The following is a 26,690-nucleotide window of genomic DNA, read 5'->3' as shown; positions in this document are numbered from 1 at the left end:
GCCTAGTCGGGCAGCACATCCATAGCCCAGGGTTCAGCATTCTGCTCTTCCTAGAACCACGCGGAAAACGGGAGTTAGTTTGACACACAACCTGATGTTTTTCCGTGAAACCAGCAGGAGCCCCGGAAGTGGCTGCTCCATGGCGGCTCACCGTGAATACTGCAGGTGAAAATAGATGGGTTATTTCCACGGCTGAATTGTTTCATGGGAAGTTCACCCATGTGAACCCCAATTGCTCTTGACGGCACGGGCTCCATCTGGCCCCAGAGAGAGCCGCAGAGGATGCTGATGGGAGCTGACAGCCTTCATTTGTGTTTGCTTCCAGAGTGTAACGAACATTCTGCCAGGGACACCCACCCACATCCACCCTGGTCACTTCCTGGCACTAAGCCTCCGTCTTCCCCTCTCCCTGGAGCTTTCCCTTCTCTTGATAAATGCCATGAAAACTTAAAAGTTCGTTGGTTCCAGCACTTCCTGCCCAACGGCCACGTTACAGTGAGGATAGAATGCTCTTCACAAACAGGGAGCAGACGCAGCTCGGCTCCTAGCGGTGTGTGTAAGAGGTGTGCCCGCAAAGCGACGAGGTTTGTGCTGGGAACACGGAGCCCAGTGTGTGCACGTCCCACTGGAGGGTCGTCCGCGTGGGGAGCCGCTTTCACTCCCAGGGCGCGGCCGAGCTCTCGTGAATCTCCCCGCCGCTAGCAAGGCGTTCCTGGAGGGAATTTCCTGTTTCTTTTTGGAAACGCCAAAGTGTCTTTGGAGCACGTGTGGAGAGTAAAGCAGATAATTGGGGTGGGTGTGACGTGTTGTACGTGTGTCACAAACTCGGATGGTGGTTCTAAACGGGGAGCTCCAAACCACCTCACAGCAGCAGAAGCCCCGCTGGGCAGGGGATACCCTGGACCCCGCGTCAGGGGCCATTTAGAGACCTGGCTCTTGTCGCCTCTGTTCAGGATGGACAGCTTTATAGTCAGAGGTGGAGGGAAGACCCAGCCCTTGCTCTCCAGGGACTTGCTCGTGACTCGGGGAGATAAAGAATAAATACAGCAAAGCTCGGCAATAATACCCACCGGGCCGTAAACGGGACCAGATTCAGGAGGCAGGTGAGGCATCGTCTGAACTTAGGTCCAAGGAGCAGGGCTTTTGCCCTCTGCAGGGCACCTTTCACGTTGTATTTACGCGTTGTATTTACACAGCGGTCGTGACGCGCACTGCACACTGCAGTTGAAAAGACGTGAGCTCTTTCCACGGCTGCATCGTTTCATGGGAAGCCCTCCGTGCTCTTGCCCGCGAGGGCTGCCCTAAACTGGAAGTGTCCAGGGCAGTACTCGCACCTCGCCTCCAAGTCAGAGCGAAACACGTGAAGGCTAGTACTGTTCTTCTTCCGCACTTAGGACAGGGAGGTAGGAGGTGGTTTCACGAGGGTGCGTGCAGAATCGCTCTCTGGTCACGCCTCCCCAGCTGCTGCAGAAGCTTCCTTTCCTCGCATCTACCCCTCGACTCCCAGACCCCCGGGGTTCTCTTCCCCGCCCCCCCGCTGCTCATGCCCCGCGGCCATCCTCATGGCTTCCCCGTCACCCCCCCAGGGACCACTCCTGCTCTGTGTCGAGGCCAGACCTCCCCAGGTGCACAAAACCAGCCTCAGCTTCCCTCTGCTGGCCCTTACCCGGGAGGGCGGTACCACCTGCCTGCTCAGGCTCCCTTCTGCTCCCTCCGCGCGGTCTCCTCTGGGACCCGGGCCCGTCTCCCTCTTTAGCCCTCCGGCGGGCCCGCTCCTTCCTCCCGACGTCTCCACTCCTCTTCTCGTCCGGTTACTCTCCGCCCAGGAGCTGCCCACCTCCTGTCTCCAGGCCTCGTTGCAGTCTGGCCTCCAGAGCTGTCTTCCGAAACACACACCGAGGGCCCGATGGTGCTTTCTGCCACCTCCCCGTTGCCCAGAGCAGGAAAGTGGGATGCTGGTAGATGTTACACACAAAGCAGTTGATGGTCAAAAAAGCTGGAGAAACACCGGGTTTCTTTACTGGAGAAATCCTTCGGACTTCAGTTTGCCCGTGTGCCTTATAGTAGGCAGTCTTTTGCTAACTCGTTTGACCGTTTTTTTTTTTTTCCTTCCTTTATTCTTGAAGCATATTGTGACACTGGCGTTTGGCAAAACGTTCTTCTGAAGATTGTGGCTTATAGGATAAGCTCCAAACCCCCTTCGCAAGGCCTAGAAATGCCTAGTGGTCTGGCCCCCGCCCACCTTTCTGACCTCACCCACCATCGTCACTGCACACATTTCATCTTATGTTCTAGCCTTTTGTGCTACTTGTGGCCCCCAGAATGTGCCGCATTCTTTCATGCACTTGCACCTGCTCTGTGCCCTTGACCTAGGCTGCCCGCTCCTCCTGTCCCCCTGACAAACGTACTTGTCCTTTTACACTGGCTGTATGCCCTCCTGCTTCTCACCCTGTCCCCGTTTTCCCAGGGGCCTCTTCTGTGGGCACGGGCTCTGGAGGTGGCAGGCCTGCTCCCAGCACGTTGCTCATACATCCGCAGCACTTTGGCTAGTTTTTTTCTAGAACTAGAATTAGTCCATCCTGATTATTTGTTGTTTTTCATTTTGGGGGTTTTTTTTCCTTTTGTCTTTAGTCTTTTTCGGGCTGCACCCATGGCATGTGGAAGCTCCCAGGCTAGGGGTAGAATCGGAGCTGTAGCCTCCGGCCTGCTCCACGGCCACAGCAATGCAGGATCTGAGCTGCATCTGCAGCCTACACCATAGCTCATGGCAACACCAGATTCTTAACCCACTGAGCGAGGCCAGTGATCGAACCCGCAACCTCACGGTTCCTAGTCAGGTTCGTTGACCACTGAGCCACAACGGGAACTCCCATCCTGATTATTTGTTGACGTCTCTGTCTTGCAATTAATAAAAATACTGGTATACCCCATGCTAAAGCAAACTCTGCCTCTAGTGATTATCAATCCTGGCTACCACTGTTGGGCCTAGGAAGGAAACTAAGACCCAGAATGCCCACAGTCAGCCTCCAAGCCAGATTTCCAGCCTCCATCTGCCAGAAGCTCCTTGAGGGCCAAGGTGGTCCCAAGAATCCCCCCATCACCGGGTCATACCTCGGGGCCTGATACAGGGTGTTATTCCGCAGTAATGGGGGCAGGGCGACGAAGGAGCCTCCTGGGCTGTGAAATGCTCTAGCTGGGGTGGAAGCGTCGAGAGTCAGAAATCGGAGGCGGGGTCTAAGGGAAGCAGCAGGGAGTGAAGGAGACACGTGTGCACATGGGTCGTAGTTCTCCTAACCTGGTGGGTTCTCTGGTCACCAGAGGGAAAATGAGTGTGTGTCTGGGAAGGTGAATTCTCCCGACTCGTGTCACAAATGCCATGAGTCCTCCTGCCTCCTTTACACCTGCGTCCATCGGCCCCAGAGATAAGCAGGGACCCTCAAAGTAGGAAGAGCCAGCTCGAGAGGATGGAGTCCACTTGTTATTTAAAGGCCCGTTAGCCACATTTGGCAGAGAAGCTCTCAAGCGACTGCTCCGCCCGGAATCTAATTCCAGCCAATTTGATTAGCCCCTTTTTCAGAGTACTTTACAAATGATAAAAATAAAGACATGCAGACGTTATTAGTGTTCTATTTTTAGTACTGATGCTTGCGTCTGTGAACTTAGGTATTTATATGCATCTAAGCATCAGTGCAGCTAATGTGTTGTACCGTCTGGCACAGCCCAGATAAAATGCAGCATTTGGAAGGAGCCATTGGAGCTTGAGGTGTGGTCTGCGAGAACGAATCGTCACCTGCCTCGTCACCTTTGCGGTTGTGAAAGTGCAGCCCTGCATTTGCAGAGTTGGCGCCTAAGCACTGCCTGTGGTTGGGGAAGGAGTCGCTGCTGCCTCGAGGGGCCCCAATACAGGGGGTGTGGCTTGGAAAGACTCGCCTGGGCTTAACCAGGGTCTGAAAGGTTTACTTACTGCCCCTAGCGCAGCAATAGGGGCCCCACAGCAGCCCCCATTTCCCAGCCCTGGCAGGTTTTCCTCCACTAGGATCCCAGCCAGCAAGGCTCTCTGTCACTTTGTCCTCGCCAGCACCACCGGCCCAGTCACCCTGTCTCCCTCCCTGGGATGCACGTTTTTTGATGCCAAGCACCAGTATCTAATAAAATAGAAACATGCTGGTAAGACTTACCGACCTGTTCCTTGTAAGCAGAGAGGAGCAAAGAGCCGTGACTCAGCATGTTAAAAGGCAGATCTAAGTCGAATACCTGGCCAGTGTCCTAACTTTAGACCAAGCAGACTTAGCTGCAAAAATGAGTGTCTCGGTTGAATTTATCTTATTCAGGGATTTAGGTTATGTTAATGCTATAGCTTCATTAATTACCCCATATCAATAAAAAAGGCGGCTTTTAGCCTCCCAGCACAGGCGAGGAAAAGAAATGGTGGCATCAAAGGGAACCTTCAAAGACGGGCAGCGCCGTCTCCAGGGTAATTTCTGATCCCTGCATTCTTCCCACTTCAAAGTTGGACGTGTGTGTGAGTGTGTGTGGGTCGAGGGGGTTGGGGAAGCGCGAATCTGATTTCTCTAATAAGTGTTGGCATCAGCCCCGTTTGATATTAGATGCAGGGAACATTTTGATTTGTTATAGCCTTTGAAATTGTTCAGACGACCTTCAGAAAAATGGCCTCTTGTTACTTGGCCGGGGGGGGGGGGGGCGGGGGGTGAGAGCTGGGGAAGGGGGATCCGGTTTAATTCATATGCAGAGGATGCCCCGAAATTGTGCTTTCAGCAGTTTTTTAGTAACAAATGTATGTCCTGATTGAAAGTGAAAAGTTGAAGAATAACAGACTCATAAAACTTGTTCACTTTCTTATTCTCCAGGGGAGGGTGGGCAGGCTTAAGCAGGTGACCAAATACAAGTTTGGGGTTTTGGAGACTTGGGAGACCATGGAGAAACTCATCACCGCTGCTGGTCGAGAGCCTTCTCCCCCATCACCTGGTGACCTTGGGAGATCAAGCTACTAACAAATAAAAGCTTTGGAAGTTGAAGTCTCTGTGAGGCTTATTAAGAGTCTTCTTTGGAAGTGTTGATTTTAGAGAATTCATAGGTCATTGTATTATTTTTGGAAATGAAGAACTGATCACTTTCTGATAAGCAGCCCTCATTTTCACTTGCTGCTAAAGGACTTTTAGGGGTGATGAGTGTGACATCAGAAGGCCTAGAGGATTTATCATCTTGAACCTTGCAAGGGTACGCCCCTCCCCGGGGGGCCCCATGCGTCAGCGTTTCCTTTGAATTCTCTACCGCACCAACTGCGTGATGCTGGCGAGCTGCTGAACATCCCACCCATCTGTGAACCGGCAATACTTTTATCATCCTCTCGGAGATTTGTGAGGAAACTTTCGAAGGGTAACGCGGGCGCGGTCGTGGGTCAACGGTATCCGCCCTCACTGGGCGCCGGCGGTGGCGGTGGCGGCGGCAGCATCCTGTTGCCTGCGATGTGGGGACTTTCTGATGTTTCTTTTTTGTGAACACACTTGACTGTCACTGACGTCACCAGCTCTTCCTGTGCATCCGGAGGACCTTTGATGCCTGACGTGTAACCTGAGAGCCGGTGTCTCTGCGCTGAAGCCGTGGGTCATCTGTGGCTTTGTTTCATTTTACCTGGGAAGAGAGCACGTGCCCACCCCTAAAACACTCACCACAACCCCCAGAGTCCCACAGGCTGCTCCCAAGACTGCACATTCAGCCACAATTACTCTAAGGTTAGCTTTTCCCTTTCAAGAGAATTCTAATGCTTGCCCAGAATACTGAGGGATCCTTTACTTTCTTTCTCCTGATACTATAGTTCAAATAATGTCTCGTTCATGGGGCTGAAAGTTTGCAGCTTCCAGAATGCTGCTTTTTGAATATTGCAGCCAGCAAAAAATTGGTAGCCATGCCCTCCTTTGCAGCAAATAAGCTGCAGCTAATAAATATTCACTTGGATCCAGTCCCAGCCTCCTGAAATGAATTTCTGAAATCTTCCTGGCCCTGAGGAGAAGCAGGGCACGGACTCTAGAATGCTCGCTTCAGTGGCTTTCTTTGGCCTAAATCTAGCAGAAAATCAAGTACACACTACCTGCTGTGCCTTCGCAGCAAAAGGGGAACCCATTGTCATCCGGTCCCTCTCTTACCCCCCGTGAGCCTGGAAATTAGAGTGTATTGTCCACTGTCCTTCTATCCCAGATGGTCAGAACTGTTCCCTAGGGTCCTGAAGAATAAATTTAAACCACCTCCAGAAAGAGCAACACGCTCCCTTTGAATGAATGTGGTTTGAGAAGCCACAGTTAGGCTGGAGAGCCCATCTCTTCATTAAACCTGTGCATGTTTCTCTCTGGATGATTTTTCTGTGAAAATATTTTGCAGATACTGAAGGGTTGTGTGTGTGTGAGTGTACACACACACACACACATATATATATGGTTTTCTCTTTTCAATTAAAACAAACTTTCAGTCTATTAGAGTTTTTTTGTGGTGCCACAGGTTAAGGATCTCACATTGTCACTGCGGCGGCTTGGGTCACTGCTGTGGTGCAAGTTCAGCTCCTGGCCCAGGAGCTTCTACATGCCGTGAGTGTGGCCAAGAAAGTAAAATTAAAAAAAAAAAAAAAAAAAAGGGAGTTCCCCTTGTGGCTCAGCGGGTTATAAACCCAACTAGTATCCATGAGGATGTGGGTTTGATCCCTGGCCTCTCTCAGTGGGTTAAGGATCTGGCATGACCATGAGCTGTGGTGTAGGTCACAGACACGGCTCGGATCCCTCCCCATGTTGTGTGGCTGTAGTGTCGGCTGGCAGCTGCAACTCCAGTTCGACCCTTAGCCTGGGAACGTCCTTATGCCACTTGTGCAGCCTTACACAAGCAAATGAATAAAAATTTAAAGAAAGATAATATACTCAGTAAATATTACCTGTCAATATTATAAAACAACTGCAGATTCTTCCTTTTTTTTCCTTCCGTGGCCCTGTGTTGGTGTTGTGGTCGGCCTGCGTTTGAGGTGAGCAGGCAGGAAGGGTAAACAGTGGAGAGCCTCAGAAGGAACAGCTGGCGGCTGAAAATGGAACAAGAACTGTATTGGTTCCAAATCCAGACACTGATGTGACTTTCCCTAAAATTTAGATTTAGAATCCTTGGCATCTCCCTGTCATCTTGGCAGTGACTTTGGTGAAACTAAAAGCCACACAGAGTCCTTCTCACTCTCTCCACAAGGTCTGGGTCGTCTTCAGAGGCTACGTCTTTTAAGCCCAGAGCTGAACTCTGGCGCTCAGGCCACGATGGGGGGACTCCTCCTCTCCCACGTGCCTGCCGCCTGGCGCTTCTCTTCCACAGGATTGATAACGCAGGGAATTCGCTCACGTTTCTTTTGAGACTTCCCTCAGTTCTCTGGAGGTAAAACATCCCCTTTTCCCCTGCACATCACTAACCTGTCAAATTAAAAATCTAATGCCTGAAGATTTTTTAAATTCGGACTCCCATCGGTTGGCCTCGTTGGGGAGCAGAGGCTGAAAGTGGACCCCATCTCTCTGGAGAGCACTGGAGCCAGAGTAGAGGGGACTCTTGTGGAAATCCAGGAAGGACTTGGTTCTTGGGGTGGGACAGACAGATGCAAGGGAAGGGACGATCGCAGCTGTCGCGTTACTGTCCGCGGCCTTGGATCCGCTAACTGACCTCCTCCGCAGGAGCCCCGCCGAGGCCAGAGGGGCCACCCCTGAACCCCGATCGCTCTGCATATGAACAGAAGGAAGGCAGGGAGAACGGAACGCGTGCCTGTCCACAGCCTGACCTTTCATTCCCGAGGGCTGTTTTCAGAAAGCCAACAGCCTGGAACAGAACTCAGAACTGTCCCGTGTCCAGTGCAGCACTTCGCTGCCTGTCTTCCTGGAGGAGTCTGATGGCTCCTCGTGCTCCCAGGCGCCCCGAGATCAATACACCAGTTACGGGCCTAAGTAGCCGTGTCTCAGGTTTCCACCGTAACCGCTGGCCAACCCCCGAGGCCGCTTCCAAGGGGCCCATTGACCAGGTGTTTCCATTTGCTCAGCTCTTGAACTCGTATATGAAACTGATTTTTTAGCACCCGTGGGACATACTGACAGCCTCTCTTTTAGTCTGCACTGCCCTTCACTCTCCTACACTGTAGTCTATTTTTGCACTCTGTTGTTGTAACCTCTTGAGATGGTAGGAAAGCATTGGTTTGACTTATACAGCCTGTGAAGCAAGAGTGGTTTTGGTTTGATGGAGCCACATGCAGGACCAGGAGTTGCCAGAGGAGGGCTGGACTGGGTTCACTCCAGACTCCACCCGCCTTCATCTCAGACCCCTGTTTTCCCTGGTGGAGGGTTTCTGCCCTGACAAGCCATCGCAGTTAACCTGGGGAGCGCTGCTGCAGCGGGTGAACAAATGAACAGATTTCCAGAGCTCCTAATTCAGATCCTCCGGGAGGGGCCAGGAAATCTGTATATTAAAAAAACCAAAAAATTCCCCCAGAGGCTTCTGAAGCCAGCCAACTTTGCGCACCAGCAAGCGAGATCTCCAGGTCGGGCCCTGAACCACTGACTCATCCCCTGGGAAGGAAGGTTGCTCGTGGATCCAGCCACTTTGGCTGCTTCTGGGTGTAAGCGGGAGAGTACGTGCCTGGCGTGGAACTGATGCCTGCAGCCCGGGAGCTGTTTTCCTCCACCCACACCTGTGACACACTAGGTCCTGTGCCAGGACCGTGTACACAAAAGAAATAAAGTTGCGGTCAGTTTTAAGTGCTGGGAAAATTTCTAACTTTCGAGAGGATAAAAAGAAGCAGGACAACAGGCATGGGAATGATATTTTAGACCAAGTGACTGGGAAATGCCTCTCTGACAAGGTGACATTTAAACCGAAGGAAGTATGGGAGGAACCATGCCAGGGCTTGTGGGAAAGCAATCCAGGCAGAGAGCACAGCAGGTGCAAAGGTCCTGAGGCAGCACTGACCTTGGCATGTGGAGCGGGAGCCCCGAGGTGGGACTCCAGGTGAGGAAACTGAGGGAGCGGCTCGGTGCACAGGGCCGTGGATGCAGCCAGGGCCTCAGGTTGACTTCTTGGTACCCCTTCATTTTATCTCTTTAAATCACCACAGGTTGGTAAAGAAGAAATTAAGGCACAACATATAGGATCCTTTCAACTCCAAGATCTGCTGTTTTATAATCATAGTTTTGGGGTGGTTGTTTGTTTGTTTGTTTTTTCCCTAAGCCTCTTAGCAGCAGTTAGAGCATCATTTCTTGAAGCCCAGAATATTCTCACATTGATGCTGATGTTCTCTTCTCTCCCCCCTCCCCCGCAGCTTGATATATGGTCCAAATCCAACTATCAAGTATTCCAGAAGGTAAGCTTCACTTTTTGTTCTTCCTCAAGAGAGATTAAGAGCAACATGAGTACTTCGACGTATGAACATTAGCCTTAAATGAGAGGCTTTTTAAAAAGTGGAAAAAGCCAGGCACAAAAGGCTGCTCACTGTGTGGTTCCGTTTATGCCGCATTCTGGAAAAGACAAAACATTAGGGAGAGAAATCAGATTTGTGGTTGCCAGGGGTTGGGAGTGAGGGCAGGAGATTGTCCCCAAAGAGGTATCAGGGAACACATTTGGGTGATGGAAATAGTCTGTGTCTTTTTTCTTTTGTCTTTTGAGGGCCACACCTGCCCCATATAGACGTTCCCAGGCTAGGGGTCGAATCAGAGATGTGGCTGCCGGCCTGCACCACGGCCACAGCACCCGCGAGCCACGTCTGTCACACCACAGCTCACGGCAACACTGGATCCTTAACCCACTGAGCGAGGCCAGGGATCAAAGCCCCTGTCCTTGTGGATCCCAGTCGGGTTTCTTACCGCTGAGCCACGATGGGAACGCCCTTCTGCATCTTAATCGTGGTGATTACACAACTGTATGTTTCAAAGCCCATAGCACTGTATGCCTACAGAGGGTGAATTTTGCTGTATGTAAATTATACCTTGAAAAAAAATCAGAGGCTTGTGAGTTGTTCCAAGCTCAACTCACATTTTTAAACTCAGTTTCTCACAGCCCTTCTGACCTACACAGGTGCCTCCGGGATGGGGGGGGGGGAGGCGGCCCCACCCCCACTCTTCCCTGCAGTGACGTCTTCTCCAGATGTTAGCTTTCCTCGAGAAAGACTGTTTGGGAAAAAATGAAGTGTGACCGGGGAGAATCCGTTTTCCCAGCTCCCAGTGGTGGAAGGGTCCCTTCCCTGGCCCAGCTCAGTACTGGGGCCTCTGAGGGTTCCTCCCACAGCACCCAGGCCAGCTCCCCTGTAGGACACCAGCCGCCTGCTTCTCTGCTTCCCTCCCGCAGAGCAGACCAGGGTGTTGGTTGTAAATGCATTCATCGCCCCCTCTCGTTCGACAGCAATTGCTCATCGAGCCCCTTGGCCCTGCGCCAGGCCCTCGGCTGGGTCCTGGGAATCCAGGGAAACAAGGCACATGAGGAAGCTGATAAATCAGAGAACTCCAGCTTGTTACTGGGAGACAGGGGTCGAGAGCAGGGAGGCCTTCTTCACGTCGCGTCAGGGGAGTCACAGGAGGCCCTTCTGCAGCAGAATTCGAATGGGGACAGAAAGGGGAGAAGGAGCAGGAAGAAGGTCCCGGACGCTGGTCGCAGCCACCCCGAAGCCTCGGGTGGTCCAGAACCGGCGGGAGCCCGTGTGATGGGAGCAGGCAGCGGGTGGGGCGGGAGCGAGGTGGGCATGTGAAGTGGAGTCCAGGCTGGCAGGTGCCTCTGGGTCTTGGTGCAGAATTTGGATTTTATTCTCAATTCAGTGAGAAACCACTGAAGGTATTGCTGGGGAGAAGGGACACGACTTTGAAAGCTGGCCCTATTATCCCCACTGAAGTGATAGCTGTGTCCATGGTGTGCCAGGTAGCCTAGAGGAGGCTGGGGTTTTTTCCAATGGAAGTGAAATTTTGTCTAACATGAAGTTAACTGTTTTTAAAGTGGACAATTCCATGGCTTTTAGTACTTTTACAACCACCGCCTCTGTCAGGTTCCAAAACATTTTCATCGCCCAAAAGGAAGCACCGTCGCCATTTAGCAGTGAGCACAGGGCTTTTGCATCAAAGGAGCATAATGGACCAGCCCTCTAATGGGGGGGGGGTGTTGGGGGGGGAGTTATTTTTAATTAAAGTATAGTTGATTTATAATATTGTGCCATGCTAATTTCTCTTGTACATCAAAGTGACTCAGTCACACACGTATATACATTCTTTTATTCTGTTTTTTGTTTTTTGTCGGTTTTTTTTTTTTAGGGCCTCATCAAGCATAAGGAAGTTCCCAGGCTAAGGGTATAATTGGAGCTGTAGCCACCGGCCTACACCACAGCCACAGCAACGCCAGGTCCAAGCCAACCCTGTGACCTACACCACAGCTCATGGCAGTTCCAGGTCTTTTAACCCACTGATCGAGGCCAGGGATCAAATCCTCATCCTCACAGATGCTGGCCAGGTTCGTTACCGCTGAGCCACAGCAGGAACTCCTCTTCTTTTTTTTTTTTTAATTCTTTTCCATCATGTTCTATCCCAAAAGACTGGATATGGTTCCCTGTGCTGTACAGTACGACCTCACTGCTTATCCATTCTAAATGTATAGTTTGTATCTCCAGCCCCAAACTCCCAGTCCACCCCCCTTCCCCCTTGGCAACCACCGGTCTGTTCTATGTGTCTGTGAGTCTGTTTCTGTTCTGTAGATAGGTTCATTTGTGCCCTATTTTGGATTCTCCATCTAAGTGATATCATGTGGTGTTTGTCCTTCTCTTTCTGACGGACCTCACTTAGTTCGAGACTCTCTAGTCGCATCCATGTTCCTGCAGATGGCAAGATTTCGTTCTTTTTCATGGCTGAGTGATATTCCATTGTGCCATGGTGTTGAATGTACGTCAGTTTGCATTGTTCCCTGGACCCCTTTGTAGTGAAAGGGGGACGCGAAGGACAGATGTCTAGGGCCGGGGAGGAGTCTGAGACTCAACACCACACACTGAGAGCCTGTGTAAGCATGAACATGTCATGATCTTATCGCATAAATGCAGTGCCCTACTCTGGATTGGATTCTGAAACAGAAAGAGCATATTAATGGAAAAAACAGTGAAATCCAAATAAAGTCTGGACTTGCATCCATAGTTAGTGACCCGTAGTGTTTTCTCAGTTGCGATGAACGTGCCTGACAGTGAAAGACGCTGACGGTGGGGGAGCTGAGTGAGGGAATGTGGGAACTGTGTGTGCCGTCCTGGCCTCTTGTCTGTAAATCCAAAACCCATCCGCAAGTTAACGTCGATTTAAAAAAGAAAACCCTCAGGAGTTCCCGCTGTGGCACAATAGATTAAAAATCCAAGTGCAGTGGCTTGAGTTGCTGCAACAGGGCAGGTTCGACCCCTGGCCCAGTGTGGGGGGTTACAGGATCTGGCGTTGCTGCAGCTGTGATGTAGGTCGCAGCTGCAGCTCAGTTTCAGTCCCCGGCCCAGGAACTTCCATGTGCCATGAGTGTGGCCGTTAAAGGAAGCGGGGGGGGGGGGGTGTAGAAAGAAAAGAAAAGGAAGAAAATCATCAGAGTTCCCTTGTGGCATAGCAGGTTAGGGATGCAGCGCTGTTACTGCATCTGCTTGGGTCACTGCTCGTGGCACGGGTTTGATCCATGGCCCAGGAACTTCCACGCACCATGAGCACAGCCAAGAAAGGAAGGAAGGAAGGAAAGAAAGAAAGAAAGAAAACCATAGTGTTTTCTAAGCTACCTAGACACAGAGAAGAAAACAGCCCCCCTCCCCGGGTCCAGAGCCTAAAGGAAAGACACATGCGGTCCTGCGTGGGCTTTAGTGCACACAGCTGCATTTTAACCTTGGTCTTCTTCTCTAGGCGACCATACCCAAGGCCTTTACCTGCTCTGCATGCTTGAAGTCTCGGCCTTAATTGCTAACACCCTGGTCCATGCCAACGGCCCTGTCTTTCTTCCCCAGCAGCTGCTGAAGGGCGTTCTGAGGAGAAAGAACGCTGCTCGTTATCTGTATCTTGATTCGCTTTCATAGAGAGGAACATTAAAAGTGGTTTTGTTTTTTTCAACCTGGTTTATCTGACCGTCCTCTGGTACTGCAGCGAGTTACTTCCTGGCTCCACAGAAGGTGGGCAGTGACTTCAGGAGGCCCTGAACTTCACAGACCCATAACCCACAGCCGTTTTAACAGTGGCCCAGTTTTCACTCCAAAGAGGAAGGGGCTTGTCCAGGCTTGCCTTTGCACATATTTTTTTTAGTGTCCTGTGTGGTATTAAGTATTTCAATCGCAAGCAGAAAGTTGATTAGGAAGTTGTAAAATGTGTGAAACACAGATTTGGGGAAGTGTAGATTTGGAGAGACAGTGCTGTGTTTTTATTCCATCGCCCCTAAAAATAACCTGCCAAGCACCCTTTCTGTTTGTTTAAAACTACAGACGCACACTGCAGCCGTGTTTAAAGTTCGATGTTAGCTAATGTGGGGGGGGTCTCAGAGCACCCGCCAGTCCCCCCTCGCAGCTTATGTAACACAGTGGAAGCAGTGAAAGCGGTGAGCTGGGGGTCTTATCTCAGCTAGTGAAGGGCCTGTAGTCTGGCTTTGAGGCGCCTTTATCAGCCCTCCCTTCCCCTGTTTTTAACTAAATGGACTTGACCTCTGGTACTGACCTGTACTAGATTAAAGAAGCACAGTTTGGAGAGCGGCGAGAGTGCTTTCTGATGAGGACAAAAGGCGCCTAACACTGAGGTCCGTCTCCTTGTCCAGCACAGGTAAGAACTGGTGGATTACAGAGCCCCCTTTCTTCCCTGCTGTCTAAATGTACGTTGTCTATTTGCTGTCAAATTAAGAATGTACTGGAAAATAATGCCGTCCAGAGTTCAGTGGACTCCTTTATCAGTAAAGCTTTCTGGAGTTCCCGTTGTGGTGTAGTGGAAACGAATCTGACTAGTATCCATGAGGACATGGGTCCAATCCCTGGCCTGGCTCAGTGGGTTAAGGATCTGGCGTTGCTGTGAGCTGTGGTGTGGGTCGCAGACGCGGCTCGGATCCCGTGTTGCTGTGGCTGTGGGGTAGGCTGACAGCTGCAGCTCCGATTCGACCCCTAGCCTGGGAACCTCCATGTGCCACAGGTGCGGCCCTAAAAAGCCAAAGCAAAAATGTAATAATAATACAGCAGCTCTCTACTAATCATCACGTGGAGAGGGTGTGGGTCCTGTTCTCGCGGAAGATGTCAGTGGGGCAGGTGAGGCGCGTGTGCCGTGGACACACATTCACCCACATTCATGACGAGGGGCTGGGGAGAGATGGCTCCGGGCTCGTTTCGTTGTGTGGGTCTCAGGCCGGGCCGGGGGCAGAGGGCAGCCCTCCCCGTTCCACAGCCAGACCGGGCACTGAAAGCCCAGCGGGACGGCTGTGTCCGTTGCCGGCTCCGAAGGCCCGGTCCAGTGATGGCGTGGTGCTTTTACCATTTCACCCTCTAGACGCCAGGACAGAAGCTTAGGTGGCAGCATTTCTCAGCTCTGCTTCTGAGCATCAGCTCTTTCGGAGAATTCTCTCTCTTCCTTCTCCCCGCTTAACGTTTAGGTGCCCTGATGGATGTTGCTCGTAGTGTTTCCCAGGAAGACGCTGCTCGAGGGCACAGCAGTAAACATTTCCTTCTGCCCGTCACACACCTGCTCACACCCAGTGCGGCCCCCCAGCCCGGGCAGGCTTCACTGTCAGCCTCCTCCGGAAAGACTCGACCTGAAACGGAGGACACGTGCTTGGGAAAGTACATGGTCACAGGCGACCCTCAGGCACCAGGTCGAGGGCGTTTCTCAGGCGGAAGACCGTCCGTCCCGTCTGTGAGCCGGGGCCCTGGGCTGCCGGCCTCGCTCCCTCGGGGGAGCTCTCCCAGCCGTGCTCCTTTCTCGGCTGTGTTCTCTGGTCACAAATGCTGTATTGTGCGCATCTTCCTGTCCACAGGGAGCAGCGGTGGGCCCCGCAGAGGAGGCCTGATGGGAAGGCGGAAAGTCCTTCCAGGCCCCCTCCCTGTGACAGAGCCGGGGTTGGGGGGCCCTGCACGCAGACCCGAGCCCAGCCTCCCCCCCCACCTTTTATTTCTGGAAAATAATGTCAGGAGCCAAGAGAATGGACGCACGCCCCGTGCCATTCTCCTCGGGCTGGGCCTGCCCCCCGGCGTAGAGCCGGCTCGGAGGCCACGGCCCGTCCTGCCAGTGAGGCGCAGCGGGACCTGCCTTTGTCTGCGACGGGGACTGTCCACAAGCCCTGTCCTTCTTCCTCATTAGACTCCTCACCCGGCGCGGGAGCCGCGGCGGGCTGGGGACAGCTGGCTCTGGGTCCACGGCTGCCGACCGGTCCCCATCGTTTACCGCAGTGCCCGGGGGCTCTCTGCACCTCGTCCTGGGGTGAAGGAGCTTTTTATAGCCAGCAGGTCTCCGGCGGAGCAGACTCAGAGAATGGGACGTAGAAGTCGGGGGACTGGCTGAAAGGGCAGAGTCACAAAGAGCCGGGAAAGGTTTCCAGCGTGTTCATGGCTTTCTGACATTTAAACTCCGCGGGGGCAGAGCCACTGCTGCGATCTTTAACCTCCTCGCTTCAAATCCGGGCCTGCTCGTCCCGTGACTCCGGAAGAGGGAGAGCAGATCTGCAGCTACGAACCGCTCACATCTTGGCAAGGAGGCCCAAGAAAGAGGTGGGGCGTGTGTGCGGCCCCAGGTCCGCAGGTGGAAAGGGAGAGGCGCTGTCAGAGGGCCTGGCATCCGTCCCGCCGCTGTTTCACCTGGAGGCAGAGCGCAGAGGGGTAGGCAGGCTGCAGATGTGCAGCTGTCATTCCAGACGACAGAGGGAGGAGCAGCCCCTTCAGTCCCATGACGCCAGCAGAGCTTCGCTGGGGGTGGGGGGGCTGGCTGCCCCTGTGTGGCCTGACGTGCTTCAGTCTCCTCATCTGTGAGGCAGACAGCCTGAGAGCACCTGCCTCACCGGGTTGGTGTGAACTTCCCTGAGTCCCCAGGCATAACGTGGGACTCACTCGGCTTCTCTCAGGTGCTTGTCGGCAGTGACCACGCTCCTCCATCCCGCTGGCCTCTGCAGTGGCCCCAGCTGTGAGGACACGGGCTGGGAACCAGACAGGCCTGGATTTGCATCTAGCGCTGCTGTGCGGGGGGACCTGGGCCAGGAACCAGCCTCTCTCCACGCTTCAGGTCCTTCCGCCGTGAAAGGGGGAAACAAAACCTGCTTCGTAGGGTACCTGTTGTGAGGCATCGTGTGATGGGGACACTGGCGACGAACTAGGCACCGCAGGTGCTCGGAGGACATGTGCAGTAGACTTTGTCTCCTGCTGTTTTCACTGTCACAGGAGGGACACGGCCCGGATTCATGGCCGTCTGTAGGTGTGGTCCGTTTCCAGTTGGGGCTGCATCAGGTAAATCAAGGCCCAGCTGCCGTGACAAATCACAGGCTCCACCAAAGCCTTGTCCATCTTCATTTTTTTCCGGGCATGTCGTCTCGTCTCCTGGTCAGAGAGTGAGGGCCTGGGACAGTCCCGTGTGCCCTGAGGGCTGGGCACGTCTGGCAATCCCCAGAAGGCAGAGGAGATAGATGTGCTCTGCCAGCAGGACGGGGCCCAGCTGCCCAGCCCCGTGGCCGCAGAGCCGCCTCTCAGGCAGGGCCTGCTCTCTGCTCTGCTGTCTCTCCTCCTTCTCGGTCCTGATGGGGAAGTAGGTGGTATTGTCTGTATTTTGTGGAAGCCCAGATGTCCTTGGATGTGTTTCTCTAACTGCAAGGCTGTTCCTGCAGAAAATAACATCACACCAAGTGGGTACAGAACAATTCAGGTATCTCAGGGCTTGGGACGTTGCTGGCAGCCAGCCGCAGAATCTGGCATTTTACCATCTGGACACATTGAACTTTTTTCGTTCATCTAAATGAAGAGCCTTAGTTCTTTAATCCTGGGAAATGGGAAGGACCTTTTGGGAGGCCCCTCTCAGCCCTGCCCATGGCCTTTAAGGCCAGTCAGGACGCTGGAGAGTTCCCCGGGGTGGCCCCGAGTTCCCCCCCGACCCCATTCACCCAGGCCCTCTCCCCGCACAGCCCCTCAACCTCCCCGTTTCACTCCGCTTCCCTAACCCCACCGGCAAAAATCAATCAGTAGCCTCCTACCTGCTTCCTCTCTCCTTCACCCGGGGGTCCTACCAGTGCAGAGCGCAGGTGGGGGCTTCCGGCCAGGGTGCTGCTGGGGGTACAGGAGAGCCCAGAGGGGAGGGGAGGCCCTCACCTAAGTCTCCAAGGCAGAGGAGGGCTGGGACCCAGGACATCAGGGACCTAGGCCAGGCCACAGTGTTCTGAAGACGCTGCAGGTGGCTGCGGAGTGGCCTGGGGGAGGCGCCTCTGCCTCTGGATGCCAGCCACAGCCAATCTGCACTCAGGGGTCCAGGGGGTTGAGGGGCTTCCCTTTGGGGCATCAGAGGCATCTTGGCTGGGACTTTTCCAGATAGCCAGGTTGGAGCCCCTCTGCGCTGTGCTTTATAGATGAGACCTCATCCTTCTCAGTCAGAGCTTGATCTCAAAGCTGTGTCCCGGGGTTTCAGGCAGGACAGAGCAGCAGGGTCTGTCTTCCCCTCGCCAGTCTCCGCCCACGCGGCCCTGCCCCGGTCTCCGCCCAAGCAGCGCCGCCGGCTCCGCAGACAGTTCTAAGCCCTTCAGAGCCCGTGCGCCTGGCTCCTCCATCAGCAGGAGGAGGTATTGATCTTGCCCGTAAGCCCCTGTCTCCCCGGACTTCCGCCTTGGCCTCTAGGCCTGCCCAGCCCATGGCACACAAATCCAGGGTACAGATTAGAGACTGGAGCTGCATAATAAAAACTAACCCCACGCCCTCGCCCGTGCTTCCTCTCCTGTACTTTGAGCCTAGTTTGAGAAGCCGGTCTCTGCTCTGCTCCCCACCGCCCCCAGCACTTTGTGGCCTGGCTTCCTAGCTTCAGGTTTGCAATAATGACAGTGCCTCTTTTCATGGAATGAGTACTTCTGGGACTGTTCTAAATATTCTTCATAAAACCAGTGCTCATCCTGGAGCGGCACTGCTGGCAGGGTTGCTGTCTCTTTAAACATTTCACAGGCGAGGTTCACATCTTTGACTCCCAGACCCACAGAGCATGGTCTCCCTCGGAGAGGCCCCCGTGCCCCTGTCTACAAGGGGGGGTCTGTGTTGGGCTCAACCCCGAGCAGAGACGCACCCTCCTGAGCCAGTCTCCTCGTGTAGCATGAAAGCGCATCCAGCGCTGAGTTGCAGGACCGGCGTGTTGCAGACCAGGTAGCAAGCGTTTGACTTGCCTGCCTGTCAGTTTGTGCTCCAGAGTCTTGAAACCCATCGAGGTGGGCAGAGGTTCCCAGAACTGCGCTGGGCCGATGGGCTCCGGGTTCTGAGTGCTCCATAACCCTCCCAAAACTGAGCTCCATGCACCAGGGTAACCTCACCTCAGGGCAGCGCCCCTGCCGCCTGCTGGGATCATCTTGTCCTTTCTGAGCGAATAAGGGGCTTTAATGGCACCAATGGTTGGCCCGAGGGTGGCGCTCGGCACACGCGTAGCCTCGGGGCGTGCGGTCAGGCCCTGCAGCAGCGTCCACCAAAAACCTAGACCTGGGGGCGCCATGTGGCCAAGGTCACCTAGGTAATTAGTGCCGAGCCCAGAACTGCACCCCGGCCTCCCCACAGCTCCGCGTCTTCCTTCCCACCTCGCTGCCTTTTGCTCCCGGTGATGCAGCCGGAGAGAAGCTTCTCTTCGGAGTTTGTGGAAGCAGGTATCGGCTGGAGGAGAGCCACACCTGGATCTCCGTTAAATAAGCAACTTCTGAACACGTGGGTACTTAACTTTTCGGTTTATTAAATCTTGTGGAACATACTTTTATAATAGGCAGAGGCCCCAGCTCCCCGAGCTCAGCAGGGGAGGCCTTGGGCTTCATGGGTTTGTGCCGGCAGATAATGTACTTGGTGCCATTAATCCGATGCGTCGGGAGGGGCACCGCTTAGCCAGAGAGCCCGTGTTCAGGCTCAGGTGCCCCCCCACCCTGTGCTGCCCCTGCCCCCTGGTGGGGGGAAGCAGGTAGTGACCTGCAACCGCAGGTTCGCCTGTGGTTCCTAACACTGCTGAAGTCAGAGTCACCTGCGGGAGCTTTTAGCAACACACCACCTGGCCCCAGCCCAGACTGCCTTCTAGAAGCTGAGGGTGGTGTGTTCACCTCTGCTGCACTGCCAGCTCCCCTCCAGCCCGGGAGCCCACAGAGTCAGACCGATGCCTGCACCTTAGCAGGCTCAGGACAGCCCCTGGGCCACGAAGAAGTACAGCAGATTCTTGCTTTCTAAGAGAGGAAGCTGCTGGGGAATGAGGAAATATTAGGAGAATTTCGTGCCCTCCCCGCGGCTCACTGACCCTTTCTGTGTGTCGCCTCCTGTCCGTTGTCCTTCCCTTGCTGATGAAGAACCGGGTCTGTCTGGCCGCCATAAAACCCAGGCTCTGGGGGGCTGACCTGCAGCAGAAAATAGCCTTGTTGGGCTTGAACCTGTTCTCTCTGCCCCCGCAGCTGGCTGGAGGGCACCGTGGGAGGAAGAGTGGGCTCTGTCTGCCGGTCTTCATTGGGCAGCAGGATCTCCCCCTTTTTCCAGCAGCCCCTCCTTTCAGAGTGTGATTTCTCTGGCCAGCAAGCTTGCACACCTGACGGAACGCCCTCGTTTGCCCTCTTTGAAGAGACTTGGGACCGAGTCGTGCCTCCACCCGGAGTCCTGGGGCCTGTTCCCTGCCGGGAGGAGACGGCCTCGGAAGCTGCTTGCGCAGTCCCTGCAGCCTGTCCTCCGGGCCCAGGGCCCTGCTCTGCTGCTCGGGCGGGTCACCTGGTCTCCCTGGGACTGGCTCCCTCGCCGGCCGTGGCAGCTCTTCTCCATTTCTAAGCCCGTCACGAGGTGGTGGGGACCGAGCGAGGAAAAGATACGACCCGCCCAGGGGGTGCTTGCCGTCTGTCAGACTCTGTTCAGGAGTCTTTGCCTGCCATGACATTAATCCTCCAAGGTCACCCAGCTTGTAAGCCACAGACAAGATTCAAACCCGTGCAGCCTGGCTCCTCCCTGGGCCCCGTGGTGTAGACCAGCCCTCACTCTGGGCTGGTGCTCAGTAGACATGGACTGGAATCCTGCCCTGACGCAGGCAGTTCCACTTTGGGCTTCGCTGAAATAACTCGTGATCTCGGAGGAGCCTCCGGCTCCCAGGCTCTGGGAGGGAAGGTGCCAGAAGCTCTGTGCACACAATATGGTAGCCGAGCTTCAGGAGACTTGTTTTGACTGGCGTCTCCTTCTCCAGTGTGTTGACAGGCAGCTGTTTCAAGGTCTCCTGAAAGACTCCTCTCCCCCCGCCCCGAGCCCCGTTCCCTCCCCGTCCTCTGGGTGCCCCGGGGAGGGGCAATTCCCTAAGCCCTGGTGGGTGGGGAGGACACTCAGAGCAAGGTCTAGAAAGCCAGACGGGTATGCTGGCCGGCAGGGGAGAAGTCACCCGAGCCTACTGACCTGCCTCGCCTGCAGCCCAGAGCAGGACGGGGACAGGGATGGGCGGGGAGGGGGCGTGCACCCAGAGAGCAGCTGCAGTTTGCCTTTGCCTCGAGGTGACGGGACCCCTCTCGGCCGGGTCCCCAGCTGCTTCTGCACACTCTGGAGCGGCTCTGCCTTTCGGTGCCGGCCTCTCCCCGCCCCTGCCGGTTTCATCGCAGTCTGTCTCCCCCAGTCCTCTCCGTCGTCGTGCCTCCATCTCCCGGCATATTGTCACTTTCATGTCTTCTCCTCCCTCCCTCCCCTCGGGTTCGCCATCGGCTTTGATCTTCCTGAGCTCTTTTCAGGCCTGGCGGGCTGGGGGGTGAATGGCCTCCCTTCTCGGGAGCATTAGTGCCCTGGCTGAGCCTCCGCCAGCGGGCTTTCATCTCCCAGGGGACTCTCATTAGCTCCGCATCACAATGGGCCCGAACCAGGCTGGGCTGGCCCAGAGTCAATTTGAATTAGTTAATAGCCAGTGTCTGTTGTTGTTGTTGTTGCTCCAGGCCAGTTTTGGTTTTTTTTCCCCCACATCTTGGATGCTGAGCAAAAAAAAAAAAAAAAAAAAAAACAGCTTTCTTATTGAAAAGTGTGAAACCAAAAAAACGATTGATTGCAGGTGGAAGGCTTTGGCAGAAAGGAAGGTCCTTGTAGGCGAAGATCTGACGGCCTCGTCCCTTGGGGTCAGCCGAGGGAGCCTGGCCCCAGCGGAGGAAGTTTGGGAAGAAGGGAGGGGAACAGCCGCAAACAGTCAGCTTTGTTTCCTTCTGTTAAAGTAGTTCTGTAATTGGTGATGGGAAGTTGAAGAAATTAGATGATCACGTCAACACTAGAAAAAGCTGCTGCCATTTGGCAATTAAGAGAATATCCTGGACAGAACACTTGTAAACCAGCTAAAATGGAAAAAATAAAAATCACTAAAATTAAAAAAAGAGAGAGAATATACTGGACTTTTTGATCAAGAGGCTGAATTTGGCCAGATTGCCTGCCCAGTAATGGAAAAACTGACTTGGTGCCCTGCCTGGGAGCCAGATGCCGAAACAGCACCTAGGTGCCCGACTCCAGCCATTTCTGGAGAAGGACATTTTCTCACTAATTCAGTTCGTTCTGCTCTTGAGAAGCCTGTTACCCAGCGGCCACATTTACACATCTAACCTGGCCTGGCATTGGGGTTGGGGGGCGGGGCGGAGATGATTCCCAGGCTCCGGGGACATGGACCTCAGCAGAGAGCTGCCCGGGGGTGTCCTCCGGTCTCCACATCTCTAAAACAGACAAGAGTCAGCCTGCTTCCCTGCCCCCGCGTGCCTATATGCGGGGCAGGGCTTCCTGAGAGGCTTGTCAATGGTAGGGGCAGGAGATAGAAGTCTCCAGAAACTTACTTCCTTTGTAATGGCAAGTGAGATTCTTAGAAGTGCCTTACTGGCCCGTAAATGGCACTTGCATGGTTTGTTTATGGTGGTGGTGGTGATGATTTTAGCCAGGCATCAGGATGGGTAGGGACCAAGCTCTAATGCTCAGGTATCATTGGGACCTGGTCTGCTTTGCTGTGTTTTATAGCCGTTCATGTCACCCCCGCCGTTCACCACCCGCCGTGTTGCCAAGTTATCGTTCTTCTGCTCATTTTAGAAAGCTGTCTGTCAAAAATGCTTAAAATAAAAAGTCTTTGCACTTGAAGGAATAAGTACTATTAATCTTGAAAGTCAATGGAGTAAGAGTTTCTCAGCAATGTCGGATGCAGGAACCATTGCTGTATTTGCAAGAAAACCAGTCAGGTGTTCCTGGTACGTGGCCTTGGATGAATGGCCACTGTAAAGTTTATTTCTTTATTCAGCAAATATGTTTTGAGGACCTAGTAGATGCCAGGTGATATTCAGGTCTTGGGGACCAGCATGAACCAGATGAGTGCGATCCCTGCCTGCCCAGAGCCAATTGTCTAGTGGGCGCCACCAGCCACCAGGCAGGCCCTGCAAGTCCAGCGGGAAAGCAGGCTGGTGCAAGAGCCAGGGAGAGCAGACGCGACAGGGCGGGTGGCCCTTTGTGCAGCTGGCGGATGAGCACCTCACCTGCATGGCCATTTTATCCAGGGGAAACCGAGGCATAGGGATTCTGTGAGCTGGGGAGCCTCTGTCCTCACTCGGGGTGTGGCCTCTCTTGGCCTTGGCTGTGGACACACAGCTGGACTGATTTCTGGATCATTTGCAACTTCCTCTGCGGGCCTGGACCTGCCCTACTGGTTTCCACCTGGTGAGTTTAAGCGCTGCCAAGGCCCATCAGCATGTCTGTGTCCTGGTGGGGGCAGGAGAACGGACAGGTGGACACAGGAAGGCCGCATTTACTCTTGTTCACAAAGCTAATCATATTACGGGGCCGGGGTGGGGGGGTCTTTTTAACCACATTTGTAATAGCAAGAATCCCTTTACCAAGACAGATAAACCGTGAGTTTGAACACAGCTGTCGAGTTAGATATAATCTATTAATTTGCTGATGGATGGCAGGCATTAGCAGTCTGTGGTGTCATCACATTTCAGAACACAGGGGATGATAGGCCAGCCCTTTGCTCTTTAGGAGGGACATTGAGACCCAGAGAGATTAGGGGGTTGGGTCAAGGTCAGCAGACAGAGCCAGGGCTTAGACCCGGTACAGGTTCCAGCTGGTCCCTAGATGCCTCTAGTGGACATAAAGCATTGGTGCCCCTGGTCTGCTGGAGGGGTCCTGGGACAGCAGGTGTGGCCACAGGTGCCGAAAGGTGCCCACACCCTCAGAGAGCTGGTCAGGGGCCACACAGGGAGGGGCATGGCTTTTCAGAAAGGTAATGGGTAGGAATGGTGACGCCTAAGGGAGAGGGCATCAGGAATGGTCAGCGTCCCGACCCCAGAACCTGATGGCTGCAAATTATGAGGCAGAATGGGAATCACAGGGAGCAGAAAGCCCAGCTGCCCTGGCTGGAAAAAAGTTCCAGGTAAAGAGGAATCGGACCTGGACAGGACGGCGGCCTCTGCGCTTGGGCGGCGCTTTACGCAGCGGCGGGGCCTCCGGCCTCCCCGCTGGCCTCTGGCCACACCTCCTCCCTCGGGTGCCTGGAGTGGCTGGCAAGTCCCACACTCGGCCTGCCTCCAGGCCTCAATGCCTGTGTCCTTTCTGCCTGCAATCCACCTGCTCACCTGTGCCCGCAAGTTTGATAACCAGTTTTCACCCTTCAGATGTTGTTGGATGGCCTTTCCCCGGGGGGCAGCCTATAAAAGGAGCGCCTACGTCCTGTTTGCTCTGTGCCGGTTCCGAGTGGCTCTAACCCGCCCCTGTCCTTGGTTCCCAGGTGACGGACCATGCCACCACTGCCCTGCTCCACTATCAGCTGCCCCAGATGCCAGACGTCGTGGTCCGATCCTTCATGGTGAGTGGCTTTCGGAGTCGGCTCCTCAAGTGAGAACAGGCAACTCGGAAGGCAGCTGGTTTGTCTTCAGCTTTAAGGGCCTCACTGGCGAGTCAGCCCAGTTTGGAAATATTTCCCTTAACTTGGGAAGGGCTCTGGGAGACACCACTTCCTGCTTAATCGACTGGGGTGTCTCATTGCCAGACAAGTGGTGGTTTCAGAAGTGATCTGAAACACAGTCGCCAGCGCTGGTTTAGACGGTAGGCACTTACTATGCTCCTGACCTGTGCCAGGCCCTTGCTTGGCGCCGAGCAGGTACAGTGACGCCTCCTCCACATCACCTGCTCCTTAGACATTCAGGGTGGAGCTCGGGATGGGGAGCAGCCCAGAAACAGCACCCCCTCACCCCCCGCCCCGGGTGTTGGAGTCGGCTCCCACCAGCTCTTGTTAGACATTCAGAACTTCTCGAGCTGGTTGTTCACCCACTTGATGTGGCTTGATATGGAACCCAAATATTTGCATCCTGGAAATTAGTCCTACTCAGGACCCTCTGTCGCCCCACCTCCCGGAGCCGCTCCATCCGTGAGCTGCTGCCCACATGTAGCACGTGGCCACCCCTCGGCTCCTGCGCATGGGCTCAGCTCCAGGCCCTCGCGTCAGCAGGCTCCGCCCCTCACTGAGCTCACACTCCCTTTGCAACTCCTGCTGGAAAGGTCCCCACCGAGCGGACGGGACTCCTCGCCCGATCACGCTCTGCCCCGTCACGTGATGCTCGCCGCCACAGTTAAGCTTCCGGAGCCTTTAGTTCATTAGAAAATACCGCCGGCTCTTGACGGGCTCACGCAGCAGGGAGGCTGAAGGAACAGACCCAGGCTCGGAACGGTCCCCTGGTTGTGTCCCGAGTCGAGAGAACAGTTTCCGTCAGCTGGCTTCAGCGAGCATGTCCTCCTTGGTGGATAGAGAGTCTTGTTTTCAGTAACAGCTTGCGATGCCCGGTGTTGGTAACCGACTTGGGGATGTGGGCAGGATTCGAGGTTGATCAGCACCAGAGCACACGTAGTTCAGCTGGATGATCCGCTGGCCTCCTCGAGTTTATTGCCGGAACGTCAAATACCTAGCTTGGGGTGGGGCGTGTCTGCCACCCGGAAGGCAGCCCGATGGAGACAGAGGATCTGTGCCCGTCAACCCGCCGACCTCTGAGATCTGAGATCAGCTTTCTCTTCCCGACATGGTCCGCGCCCCTGTCGCAGTGGGGTCTTGCCTCCCGAGCCGCCTGCTGCTGTGGTTTTGGGCTGGTGCGGTAGCGAAGCTCCTTGAGTGGGAGAATCGAGTTATGTTCGTCTCATGCTTATGCATGACGCCCAGAAGGACTCTGCACCCTGAACCCCTCGAGTGTGTACTTGCTGCTTATTACGTTAGTGGGTGGCACCAGGCTGTCCCCGCCCTCCCCCCAGGGCTGTTGGGCCACCTTGTGACTGAGTGGTGACCCCTGAAATCAGATTAGAGAGAAGGCATGCTGACCTTAGTGGAGCATTCTCAAACCATATCCGCTAGCACCTCCGGGTGGGGAACAAGGAGAGGCGGGATCTGATATTCAGAGGACCCGGCCTGGCCTTGGAGATGAGGTGGGGTTGGAGATGAGGTGGGGTTGCCGGCTGCTTCGTGCCACTCCCCTGGGGGCGCTTCCTGCCTCTGGGAGGAGGGGTTTCTATTTTAAAACTCCCTTGGGTGGCGGGGCCGAGCGGGGACGCGCCAGCACTGGGAGGCAGCAGTGTTGTGACCTGGTGGATTCTGCATGTGGTGTGCGGTAAAGTCCCAGGGTCCCTCTTGGCGGCACCACCAACTCCAGCTCTGTGTCCTGAAGATGACCAGGCTGGACAGGAAGGACGGCGGAAGGCCTGGCCCCCATTGCTTTCATCTCTCCCCTCACTTCTCTTTTTAGACCTGGTTAAGAAGTTACATAAAGCTGTTCCAGGCCCCATGCCAGCGCTGCGGGAAGTTTCTGCAAGACGGCCTTCCCCCCACGTGGAGGGATTTCCGAACCCTCGAAGCCTTCCACGACACCTGCCGGCAGTAACCCGGCCCCAGCCCCGCATCCAGCACCTGCCCCAACGAGCCCTAAGTAACATGATGGTTCAGACGTGTCTTCCCGGCCCGGACACCAACACAGCCCCCCGCGCCCTCGTGCAAAGCAGCGTGTCGTACAATAGGCCGAGTTCGAGGAACAGATTCGCTCTCTGCTGATGGACTGATGATCCGCTGGGGGTGGACTGGGGAGGCTAGAGCAGACTCTTCAGGACCCGGTATGAGGACTCGCCCCGGCCCGTCCTCCCCTGTGCATTCGCGGTGCTGGTCAGCCCATCCTCCCGGATCCACGTTCTAAGTCATTTGTAGTTGGAATGAGCACTGGTGTCATGCCGAGTGTTTTGTTTTGTTTTGTAACTTATTTTTATAAGCAATAAACCTTTTCTATCCAGGATGCAGCTTTGTCTCCTGTTTCTTAAAGCGTCTTTTACATTCACTTCCGTGAGCATGTGAGCCGATCTGGGCCTTTTGAAGGAAAAGACTTAGTAACGTCTGTGTTTGTTAGTTCTTTTTTGAGGACACATTTCCCTGCTTCTTGCTTTCGGGAGAGAGGGCAGTGTTGGCAAATATTCCATTTCAAGGACATGTTGGCGGCTTGAAAAATCGATTGTTCTTTCTGAGGAAAAGAGCGCC

The 26,690-nt window shown here is 54.4% G+C and overlaps 1 protein-coding gene across 1 annotated transcript in view; it reads left to right on the top strand.

Moving 5' to 3' along the window:
- Positions 1-26,455, top strand: part of MED27 (mediator complex subunit 27) — a 203,458-nt gene extending 177,003 nt beyond the window's left edge. The window contains 3 exon segments of the mRNA NM_001001644.1: positions 9,338-9,379; positions 23,916-23,993; positions 25,915-26,455. Of these exon segments, the coding sequence (NP_001001644.1) occupies positions 9,338-9,379; positions 23,916-23,993; positions 25,915-26,049 (255 nt within the window). The 3' untranslated portion in view covers positions 26,050-26,455.

Source organism: Sus scrofa, chromosome 1 (genome assembly GCF_000003025.6).
Source record: "Sus scrofa isolate TJ Tabasco breed Duroc chromosome 1, Sscrofa11.1, whole genome shotgun sequence".
Classification (NCBI taxonomy): domain Eukaryota; kingdom Metazoa; phylum Chordata; class Mammalia; order Artiodactyla; family Suidae; genus Sus; species Sus scrofa.
The sequence above is the reverse complement of the archived record's forward strand: the minus strand, read 5'-3'. Positions and strand labels throughout refer to the sequence as shown.